The sequence below is a fragment of the Urocitellus parryii genome, chromosome 4 (genome assembly GCF_045843805.1).
Source record: "Urocitellus parryii isolate mUroPar1 chromosome 4, mUroPar1.hap1, whole genome shotgun sequence".
Lineage (NCBI taxonomy): Eukaryota > Metazoa > Chordata > Mammalia > Rodentia > Sciuridae > Urocitellus > Urocitellus parryii.
In genome coordinates, this window is record NC_135534.1 from 157,326,585 (window position 1) to 157,339,323 (window position 12,739).

The 12,739-nt window shown below is 36.3% G+C and overlaps 1 protein-coding gene across 1 annotated transcript in view; it reads right to left on the bottom strand.

Annotated features, from left to right (window-relative positions):
* Positions 1–12,739, bottom strand: part of LOC113189689 (FRAS1-related extracellular matrix protein 1) — an 83,398-nt gene that overhangs the window by 41,056 nt on the left and 29,603 nt on the right. The window contains exon 10 of the mRNA XM_077797334.1: positions 164–360. Coding sequence (XP_077653460.1) covers positions 164–360 — 197 coding nt within the window. The remainder of the gene's footprint in view (positions 1–163; positions 361–12,739) is intronic.

Consider the following 12,739-nt stretch of genomic DNA (forward strand, 5'->3'; position numbering starts at 1 on the left):
AACTTTAAAAGGGAGGTATGATACAAGTTTGAGGCAAAAGTAAATGCTAAATTGGATATAAGTTCCCACTGGCCAACAAAGCAATTGAATCATAGTACTACTATATATGGACACTTTTGTTTGTCCAACCCCAGTAGACCATATGATGACTATTCAGATATACCTGTCATTGAAAGAGAAACAGGGAGGAGTGGTTATTGTGTAGAGCAGCTCCCTATCGTAAGATTCTGTATCTAGGAAATGTAGATGCTTCTTCGTTATGTAGGCCACCTCTGTTTCCTTGACAACCAAATGCCGAGAAACCCCAGGAGCCTCTTTTGGAAGCTGGTCATCCACTGGAGTGATATGGATGGTCACCACCTGGAATGAAAATACACTATTCATTTAGAAAACACCAAAGAGGATGTCCCACAAACACCTAGTCACAGTTAAGATGACATTCAAAAACTGTCATTGATAATACACCTCTGTCAAAGGATTCAGGAGCTACTAAGGAGGTGATCTAAAAATGGAAATCCTTTACTCATTGGATATTGTATTTTTAAAATATAATTATCACAATTATAGTTAATTCAACCAGAAGGGCTATTGAAAGGGCATAGAAAGCACAAAATAGGATCTTGATTTTGATTTCCATCTCCCAACAATCTGTGCTTTCTCTGATACTTCCTACTACTCAATCATTGATCCTAGCAACATTAATATACCTCTTGATTCCTCCTTCTCCACTCACATTGAACACATCACCAAGCTTCTACTTGTAAAATCTCCCTTAGAGAAACTACCCCAATCTGCAGGTGTCATTCCTACTTACACTGGCCTAGATCTTATCACTTCTTCCTTGACTGCTCCAGTCTTCTGTTAGCCCTAACTCCAATCACTGATCTAGGTTTTTCATATCCCTAGTGTTATCTTTTAAAAACACAAGTCAAACCTCCTTAAAAATCTTAAACAAGCACCCAGGGAATATAGAAGTATTCAAAATCCTTAGCCTGGCATTTGAGATCCTTCACACATCCTCTATTTTCAACTATATTTTTTACCAACTTTCAACATTAATTCAAAACTCTTGTTGCACACAGTGGTGGACCATGGCTAGCCCCTAAGGACATGTCTATGTTTTGTATCATGTTTCTTCAATCTGCTTCACTCTGCTTTTGCTTTCTTTAGCAATCTGTCTCTATCACCCTTCAAGGCTCTTCTTCAAAACATCCTTCAATTTCTCAGTTGGAATTAATTGTGTTCTGAATTTTGTCCTAAACATTCTAAAAATATTTCCTTGTTATCAATGTATATAGTACCAGCCTAAAGTATACCTTATTATGGTTTAAATGCTGTGTCCCCTCCAAAATTAATGTTAAAACTTAATCTCCAATGCAATGGTGTGAAGAGGTGGGGCTTTCATGGGGCAGTTGTGTCATGAGGGCTCTGCTATGGATTAGTGCTTTATAAAAAGGCTTGAGGGCATGAATTCATCCTTCCATCCTTTCTGCTTTGTAAAGACACAACATTCACCCTCTCCAAAGGATGCAGCGACAAGGAGCCATCTTAGAAGCAGAGAGCAGCCCTCACCAGATTCGGAACCTGCTGGTGCCTCGATCCTGAACTTTCCATCCAGAATTTTGAGGATTATGTTTCTAGTATTTATTAATTACCCATTCTCAGATATTTTGTTATAGCATTGTGAATATGACTAAGGCATCACTTAAATAACATACTTATGTCATCATCTTGTATTGTCTTTTTCTTAGACTGAAAATTTCATGAGGACAGGATCATGGTACAGTACAAACTACATTAAATGAAACAGTAAGCAATCAAAGTCCTTAGTGTGCTGTTTACATACTATCAGTTAATTGACCTTGAACATGTTACTCAACTTTTTTTGCTGTCAATTTTCTTATTTCTAAGTTAAGCTAAATATTAACCTCACAAAATTCTACAAAGATCAAATATCGTTATGTAGTTCAGATGTCTGGCATGTGAGTAGATGCTCAATGAATATTACACTCATCTCTGTATCTCCACAACATCTTGCACAATACCTTGTGGAGAGGAAGCATTTCATCAACGACGCTAACTGAATCAGTCAACAGACCCTGTTGGTGATTTTAAGCAGTCTAAACCACACTCACAGGTTTGGGTCATGCTAGATAGTAAAAAGAACTGGCCAAGCTGCTTTTGCCATCACCATCAACTCTTTAGAGTAACCCATGCTTGGCTACAAGAACGCTGTGACTTCCTCCCTCTGGAAATGGCACACTGCATATTGCTTAACATTGTGGTCTTTTCACATTCTGCCACATGAAAATATTCTTACCTTGGTTTTGATTTATTTTGATGTTGTCATTGAAGCACAGATCAGCAATGGCAATTTTGTCTACAACAATGGTGTTTACTATACCAATTTGAAAATGAAGATAATTCCCTTTTAGACTAACATGAAAATCAGAAACTAAAACATGATTAAGCTTTTGTTATGATATAAAAAGACCTAAACATCAGTCAAGCCTATAAGCTGTGCTCCCTGGCAGAGATCATTTAACCCCTTGGGGACTCAATTTTCTTCTTTTTCTGTACATTAGACAATAACAATGGCTTTTATTATGAGATATATTGTCAGGATCAAACAAGACAGCAGCACAGTGAGTACTAGTACTTAGTAGGTGCTCACAAAGTTAATTCCTTGTCTATATCCTTTCATTATTTTTACAAAAGCTTACAGATGTTTACTATCCATTATGAAGCATTTTTTGATAATTAAAAACTAAAGCTGGTTATCAAAATAAAGGAACACAATGATAGTCATTTCTCTAGTCTCCTGGAATCTGTGTCATGATTTTTTTCTCTAATTATAGTATTTTGCTAATCTACAAAGTTCAGAAATTCTCTATGGGACCTCCCAGCCATACTGTGGATCAGTGAGTCCCCACTTAATTGAAAAACTGGATTTAATAAGGAAACAATAGTTATTGTGCCTTCAAAGAGACCATTTTCCATGCTAATTTATTCTCCGACGTATTCTTTATGTAAAAAGAATGTACAACCATGCTTTTTTATACCCCTGTAGTAATTCTTGGTGGGCACATTTTTCAACATGCTTTATGATTGCCTAAGTTGATGTTTCTTTAAATATTTATGCATGTTCAAACAATTATTGTGTGTTTGTCTGTGGGTGACAAAAATCCTATTTTAACAAAATCCACAGAGAAATAAAGCATTCTCTTTGTTCTGAAATCTGGTTATAACAAAAGACATTATTAAACACCCATTCCCAGGCAAAGAGTGGAGAACTAGTGCTCAAGCCAATCACTAGGCCTTTTGCCCGCTATATTCCCCCAACTCCCTGCAGTCACACACAGACTTGTAAGGAACCTGAACATAATCAGAAAGTGAAAAATCAGCATTCAAAATGATACAGTCTGACCTTGGCCTCAAATTCAGGCTCTAATATAATATTCCACCAGCTGGCACCTGACTTTCTTATAGGCCTGAATTCTTGATCCTTCCTCTGCCCTAAGCTCTGATTTCTGCCTGATTGTTATTTTGCTTCTTCTTTTGAGAATATTCAGAATCATTTCTCACTCTTGTGAACTACTTTCAGGGTCTTTTGCCCGCCCTTCTAGATACAGTAGTTTGTGCAAGTTTTTATGGAAATACACTAAGTGTTTCTTTTAACAAGGTGACTTTAAAATGCTGTTGAGATAGACATGTAGTAGTGTCAAATGAAGCTGAGGACATAGACAAGTGTAAGCTAGAGAAATAGTCATCCTCTGGTATCTGCAGGGAATAGGCTCCTGGACCCCTCATGGATGACAAATCTGTGGATGTTCAAGTCCCTTATATAAAATTGAATGGTATTTTCATAAAACTTAGGCACATCCTCCCATAAGCTTCACGTCATTTCTAGATTTCTCATCATATCTAATATGATATAAATGTTATAAATACTAGTAGTATAGTATTATTTAGAGAATAATGAGGGGAAAATAGTCTATATTTTCAGTACAGATCCAATTCTTTTTCTAGTATTCCCTATCTTTAGTTGGCTAAATTTGTGAATGCAAAACAGACAGACAGCCAACTTATTTGGGAGACAGGATACGTGGTACATAAAGACAGAACAAATGTGTAGACTTGTCTGTCTCTTAAAATAAGTTAAGAAGGAAGCAGGGCTGGGACACTGATGCATTCAGATAATTCCTGCAACTTGGGAAGCTGAGGCAGGAGGATAGCAAATTCCAGGCCAGCCTCAGCAACTTGGCAAATCCCTCACTTAGAGAGACACTGTCTCAAAATAAAATAAAAAGGCTGGGGATTTAGCTCAGTGGTAAAGTGCCCCTGGATTCTATCCCTAGTACTACCAAAAAAAATTATTATATTTATATATATAAATTATATATATATATGTATATATAATACATATATACACACACAGATATATATAAAATAATTTAAAGGAAGCAGATGAAAATGTGGTTATGACCTCTTTAAAAATTTATCCATCATAGGGATAAATTTATATAAGCAGATCTACAAAGTTTAGTCTGATTTATTTGACCAGATTTAGAAATAATTCTCTTTGATTGTTTCTATTACCTTGGACTTTACTGAAGAGAGATCTCACATTCATATTTGTGCATATCACACAATGATGTATAAAATATGCAGCAACAAAGGAAGATAAAAGAAGTCAGCTGGGTATGGTGGTGCACGCCTGTAATCCCAGTGCTCAGGAGGCTGAAGGAGGATCATAAATTTAAAGCCAGCCTCAACAATTTAGCAAGGTCCCGAGCAAATCAGCAAGATCCTGTCTCAAAATAAAAAGTAAAAAATAAAAAGGCTGGGGATGTGGCTCAGTGGTTAAGCATCCCTGGGTTCAATCCCTGGTACCAAAAAAGAAAAAGGAAAAGTCCTAAAGATTTACTTTTAAAAAGACACAGAGTCTTCTGAAAGTAATATGGTGTTCTAACTCAGGATGAATAGATACAAAAGATTAAGAAATAAATCCTATTAATAATTTCCATTTTAACTTATCAAGTCAACTAAGGAATCAAAAAAATTTAACAAAGAAATGCAGTATAATACAGTGATGAAAAGAAAGGGTTGTTATTTGAAAAGTATTTGACTAGTTAGTCCAAAGGCAGATGAACTGAGAGTTTTATTCATTCCTCAGTCCATCTTAAAAGGAATAGTGAAGATCCCTCAATTTCAAAGCTCCCTGACATCATTCTTTCTTATCATCTCCTTCCATTAAGTCATTGTACAGATCAATAGCTCAATCATCTGTACATTAGCTAATCTCAGTGACTGTGAAATTATGAGAAGATATCATATGACAAACAAGACACATGCTTTCAGTAGTCATTCTAGAACAGGTTTGAGATTTGCTTCCATCCATAAACATGTTACCTTTGAAGATAATAGGTATAAAATGCCTGGCACAAAATACCATATATAGTAGATGTTTACTTCATTTTGGCTGTCCTTGATTATTTTATTTGTTGTTTTTATATATACATGACAGTAGGATGTATTTTGACATATTATATATACCTTGGGTATAACCTATGTGGCTTCATCACTATAGTAAGCTGATTTCAAGTCCTTTGGATATACACCAAGGAGTAGGATAACTGGCCTAAATGATGGTTTCATTCCAAGTTTTATGAGGAATCTCCATACTGCTTTCCAGAGTGGTTGCACCAATTTGCAGTCCTACCACAATGTATGAGTGTACCCTTTTCCCCACATCCTTGCTAATCTTTATTGTTACTTGTATTCTTCATAATTGCTATTCTGACTGGAGTGAGATGGAATCTCGGTGCAATTTTAATTCTCTAATTGCTAGAGATATTAAACACTTTTTCATATATTTTTTGATCATTTGTATTTCTGTTCAGTTCTTTTGCCCATTTATTGATTTGTTTTTGTTTTGTTTTATTTTTGGTGTTAAGTTTTTTGAGCTCTTTTTATATCCTGGAGATTAATGGTCTATAATGAGGTGCAGGTGGTAAAGATTTTCTCCCATTCTGTAGGCTCTCTGTTCATGCTTTTGATAGTTTCCTTTGTTGTCAAGAAGCTTTTAGTTTGATACCATCCCATTTATTGATTCCTGATTTTACTTCTTGTGCTTTAATAAGAGTCTTATTGAGGAAGTCTATTCCTGAGCCAATATGATAGAGAGTTAGGCCTACTTTTTACTCTAGTAGGTGCAGGATCTCTGGTCTAATGCCAAGGTCCTTGATCCACTTTGAGTTAAGTTTTGTGCAGGGTTCAATGTGGGGATTCAATCTTAATTTACTATATATGGATTTCCAGTTTTCCCCAACACAATTTGTTGAAGATGTTATCTTTTCTCTAATGTATGTTTATGGAACTTCTGTCTAACCTGAGATAGGTATGTGGGTGGGTCTCTGAGGTGTCTTCTATTCTGTTCCATTGGTCTTCAATTCTATTTTTGTGTCAACACCATGCCATTTTTCTTACTATAGTCCTATAGTATAATTTGAAGTCTTGTTTCATGATGCCTTCTGCATTACTTTTCTCACTAAGGACTGCTTTGGCTATTCTTGGCCTCCTGTTTTTCCAAATGAATTTTATGATTGTTTTTTTTCTATTTCTATGAAGAACATCACTGGAATTTTAATGGGAATTGTATTAAATCTGTATAGCACTTTGGGTAGTATGGTCATTTGACAATATTAATTCTGTCTATCAGGGCTGGGGTTGTAGCCCAGTGGTAGAACGCTTGCCTTGTATGTGTGAGGCCCTGGGTTCAATCCTCAGCATCACATAAAGATAAACAAATAAAAATAAAGTTAGTGTGTCCCTCTACAACTAAAAAATTTAAAAAAAATAATTCTGCCTACCCAAGAAAATGGGAAATCTTTCCATTTTCTAAGACCTTCTTCAATTTCTTTCATTAGCATTCTGTAGTTTTCATTGTAGAGGTCTTTCACCTCCTTTTGTAGATTAATCCCCAAGTTGTTGTTATTGTTATTTGAGGGTGGTTTTTTTTTTGAGGCTATTGTGAATGGAACAGTTTTCCTGATTTCTCTCTTTCAGCTGATTCACCATGGGTGTATAGGAATGCAATTGTTTACAGCTGTTAATTTTTATATCCTGCTACTTTGCTGAATTTATTTCTGAGTTCAAGAAGCTTTTTGGTGGAGGTTTTTTGAATTTTTTATATTTCTTCTAAATACAGAATAATGTCATCTGAAAACAGGGATAGTTTAAGCTCTTCTTTTCCTATTTGTATACCTTTAATATTTTTCTAGTAATTGCTCTGGCTAGGGTTTCAAGGACAATATTGAATAGAAGTGGTGAAAGAGGGTATCCATGTCTTGTCCCAGTTTTTAGAGGGAATATATCCAATTTTTCTTCATTTAGAATGATATTGGGCAGAGGTTTAGCGTACCTTTTACAAAGTTAAGGATGTTCCTACTATCCCTGGTTTTTCTAGTGTCTTGAACACAAATGAATGCTGAATTTTGTCAAACTTTTCTGCATCTGTTGAGATAATTATGTGATTCTTTAAGTCTATTGATGTGATGAATTACATTTCTTGATTTCCATATATTGAATCAACTTTGAATCCCTGGAATGAACCCCACTTGATCATGGTACACCACCTTTTTAATATGTTTTTGTATATGATTGGCTAGTATTTTAATGAGAATTTTTGCATCCATGTTCATCAGGGATATTGGTCTGAAGTTCCTTCCTTAAGGTGTCTTTGTCAGGTTTTGGTATCAGGGTCAAACTAACTCATAAAATGAGTTTGGAAGGACTCCCTCCTTTTCTATTTCATAGAATAATTTGAGGAGTATTGGTGTAAGTTCTTCTTTGGAGGTCTGGTAGAACTTAGCTGAAAATACATCTGGTATTGGGGCTTTTCTGTGTTGGTAAGCTTCTTATGCCATCTTCAATTTCATTGCTTGAAATTGATCTGTTTAAATTTTCTATATCCCATTGATTCAATTTGGATAGGTCATATGTCTCTAGAAATTTGTTAATGTCTTCAAGATTTTCTTTTATTGGAGTACAGATTTTCAAAGTAGCTTCTGATTATTCTCTGTATTTCAATAATATCCATGGTGATATTTCCTTTTCACCACAAATTTTAGTGATTTGAGTTTTCTCTCTTTTTTTTTCATTAGCTTGGCTAAGGGTTTATCAATTTTGTTTATTTTTTCCAAATCCAACTTTTTGTTTTGTCTATTTTTTGAGTTGTTTTGTTATTACTGTTTCAGTTTCATTGATTTGTGCTCTGATTTTAATTATTTCCCATCTTCTATTGCTTTTATGTTGATTTGTCTTTCTTTTCATAGGGCTTTGAGATGTAATGTTAGGTTATTTATTTGGTGACATTCTATTCTTTTAAAGTATGCACCTAGTAAAATGAACTTTCCTCTTAGAACTGCCTTCATAGTATCCCAGAGATTTTGACAAGTTGTGTCATGATTCTCATTTACCTCTGAATATTTTTTTTATTTCACCCCTCATTTTTTTCTACTATCTACTGGTCATTCAATAGTGTATTATTTAGTCTTCAGTTGTTAGAGTAGCTTCTATTTTTTATTTTAATGTTGATTTCTAATTTCATTCTATTATGATCTGATAGAATGTAAGGTATTATCTCTAGTTTTGGGGTTTGTTTTTGATTTTGTTTTTTTGTATTTTCTAAGAGTTGCTTTGTGGCCTTAAAGTATGGTCTGTTTTATAGAGGATCCATGTACTTCTGAGAAGAAAGTGCTTTCAGTCCTTAATGGATGAAATATTCTATATTTGTCAGTTAAGTCTAAATTATTAATTGTATTTTTTAGTTCTATAGCTTCTTTATTTAGTTTTTGTTTGGAGGATCTATCTAGTGATGAGAGATGCAAGTTAAAGTAACCAAGTATTATTGTGTTGTGGTCTATTTTATTCTTGAAATTGAAAAGGGTTTGTTTGATGCATGTAGGTGCTCCACTGTTTGGGGCATAGATATTTACAATTATTATGTCTTGTTGGTGTATGGTTTCCTTAAGCAGTAAGAAATTATCTTTTTGGTCTCTTCTGATTAACTTTGGTTTGAAGTCCACTTTAACTGATATGAGGATAGAAACCCTTGCTCAGTTGCAAGATCCATGTGGATGATATGTTTTCCCCCATGCCTTTACACAGTCTGTGAATGTCTTTGATTATGAGGTGAGTGTCTTGGTGATAACATATTGTTGGGTCTTGTTTTTTAATCCAATCTGCCAGTCTGTATCTTTTGTTGATGAGTTTATGCCATTTACATTCAATGTTATTATTGAGATATGATATTATTCCGTGTAATTTTAATTTATTTATTTTTAATTTGAATTAGTTTCTCCTTTGATTGATTATGCTTCTAATATAGCTCCTCCCTTTGCTAGTTTTCATTTCTTCTTCATGAAATACTTTATTGAGTATATTTTGTAGTGCAGGCTTTCTGGTTGTGAATTCTTTTAACTTTTGTTCATCATGAAAGGTTTTTATTTTGTAACCAATTCTGAAGCTTATTTTACTGAGTTGGTATTCTTGTTGGCATCCATTTTCTTTCAGAGATTAGGATATATTATTCTAAGACTTTCTAGCTTTGAGGGTCTGGGTTAAGAAACCAGCTGAGACTCAAATTGGTTTCCCTGTAAATTTTGCCTGTCACTTTTCTTTGGAAGGCTTTAAAATTCTATCCTTATTCTGATTAACTTTGGTTTGAAGTCCACTTTATCTGACATGAGGATAGAAACCCTATGGTAGGCATTTTCACAATGTGCGTTGGTGTGGGTCTGTTATAATTTTGTATATTTGGGGTCCTATAAGCCTCCTGCATTTGGTTTTCCATTTTATTCTTAAGGTTTAGGAAATTTTCAAACATTATTTCACTGAAAAGATTATGTATTCCTTTGGTTTGTATCTCCAAGCATTCATCTATCCTGATAAATCTTAATGGGTCTTTCATGTTATCCCATATTGCTTGAAATTTCTCTTCATGGTCTCTTAACATTTTTTCCCCATGTTCAACTTTATTTTCTTGATCATTTATTTTTTCTTCTTTGCCTGAAACTGTCTTGTCTATTGGTGATGCTTTCAATTGAATTCTTAATTTGGCTATTGTTATCTTCATTTCAAGGATTTCTGAATGATTCTTCTTCAGGATTTCTATTTCCTCGTTGTAGTGATCTTTCACTTATTGTACTTTCTCTCTGATTTCATTTCTTACATCATCTTTTATCTCATAGATCAGTTTAACCATGAACTTTCTGAACTATATTTCTGACATTTCCTGCACTGTGGTATCAATGGAGTCTACTGTTGAGTTAGTTTGTGTTGTTTGGGATGGTTTGTTCCCTTGATTTTTATATCGTTTATATATCTACCCATCTATCTGGATGGATCTGATGCTGCAGAGTTTCTATCTTATGGGTTTTTAGTGTCCCTCTGTCACTAGTATCTCACAGATTGGTGAGGGGGGTGATAGTAACAATGTATGCAAACAATATATAGGAGTAGAGTAGGTCCTGTTTTGATGTCTAGTTCCTATTTTGATATCTAGTGTTAATTGGTATAATATGTAGGAATAGTGGGATCAGCAATTTCCATCAGTAAAAATAGTTCATAATCACGTATTATGTCTGGCTTAAATCAAACAATAGGTATTGTCTTTGCCTTCTGTTGTATTGATTATTGCTGTGTCATTGGTGGTAGGGGTAGACACTATGTACCTCAAGTAGTATTAAGAAGTGTTAAGGATAGAGTTGAGTATAAGGAAAGAAGAAAAGAAAGGAGGGTAAAAAAGTGTTTGCAATTTCAAAGGGTAAATAGGACAGATGCAGTGATAACTTAGGCTATGTTGTTAGTCTGAAAGGGGATGGAAAATAGAAGAATATAAAGAAGGAAAGAGAGAATGGAATTTGGATATGAGGAATAGAGAAATGAGAGAGGGAGACAAGGAGGAGAGAGTAGTGATAGAAATGATATGAAACAAAATCCAAACAAGTTAAACCTAAGTCATAACCCTTAAAATACAGAACATGAAAAAATAACACATTTGGGGAAAAAATGAAAGAAAGAAGAAAAAAAGAAAAACAAGGCAAGAAATGAGGAGAAACAAGTATAAATATGTATAAGAGTTCTTGAATCAGTCAGTATACCTTCAAATAAAACAAAAGTTCAATATGGAAACTCCAAATCAAAAGGCAACACAGAACTACTGCCACAACGAACAAGTCACAAGAACCAAAAAAAGAAAAAAAGATAGAAATAGATAGATTGATAGATTGATTGATTAATCAATCGATCTTGGTGAAACATTAAGGATTTAAGGAGTTGTATCTACTATGGTGAACAAAATAGTCAGTAAGCACATGTGTTCACTGACTGTGCCCACCTGGTTTTCTTTTCATTTCTTCTTGAGGTATGATCTAAGCTTGCAAGTATGGGCCATGGGTTGTGCATCCTTCCTTTTATTGTGTTGCTCACCGTGTTGAAGGTTGGGGTTTAAGACTTTCTAATTCTCTTCTTGGGAGAGTAGTGTAGGCAGGCCAGGCTGCAGGGTTGGAGGCAAAGTGGTGTTCTGGGGAACCTGGACTGTGGATGGATAGAAAAGCAGCTGGCCCATCCAGGTGGCAGGTGTATCAGGGCCTGGCACTGGATCCTGTGAGGCTGTGTGCTGGACTGGGCGAGTCTGACAACTAAGCAGCATGTGGGGCAAGTTGGGGCCCAGCCATATCAGGGGCCTACCTGTTCTGCACCAGGTGGGTCAGGCCCCGTATCTACGGGCCAGCCATGAAGCTGTGTGCTAGACCAGGTGGGTCTGGTGGTGAAGCAGTGGCCTGGCATGCAGAGCTATGGGCCCATGGCTATGCTGTGGGCCTAATCTCAGAGCAATGGGCTGGGTTGGGGGCCAGGAAGGGATTGAGGCCAGGACACTGTGGACTGGAGAGCCTGTTGATGCCAGACTGATGCCAGACCTGACAGTTCCCAGGGACCAGTGGATGCCAGACTTGGGAGGGAGTCAGGGACCAGGTTGGGGCCAGGACCCAGCAAATGCCAGCCCCAGGGGGCCCCAGGAACCCAGTGGGTGCTGGACCAGCTGGCTGTGTGAGCTGAGAGAAAAATGCCCTCACACTCTCTTTTCTAACCTTCTAACCCACTAAAACCAGCCCCATCAGTCCCCATGAGCCACAGGACTCACAGAGCTAGGAAGAGCCCAGCTCTCTCCAGCCTCTCTAACTTATGTTCCCCTGGGCAAAATGCTCCTGGTTTCTGACTTTCCACAGGTGCTAGGCTCAGATAAGCCCACACAGGCCTAGTTGCAAACTCACAGACCTGGGTTTCCAGTCTCCATAGGCTCCCAAGAGGGCTCCCACCCATATGGGCTCTCCACAGATGGCTGAGAAACTCCAGTGGAGAGGGTTTTTTTTTTATCCAATTAAAGAGTCAAGCAGTTTGTGGTTCAGCTAGGGCAGGCTGCCCCTCTAGTCTCGGGATCTCTTTACTTTAAGCTTCAAGGAGATGTGGTATTCCTGCTGTTTGAGTTCTGAGTAGCCAATCTAAGAGAAATGCTGCCTCACACTAATCCTCCATCTTGCCCCTCCCTGGCTGTCCTTTTTATAACCCCTACTACTTATTACACTCTCCTTGCAAAAAAAAAATCTACCCTTTCACAATTTTCCAGACACTACACTGGCTCCATTTTATGTAATTTATATATGACAATGTTGGC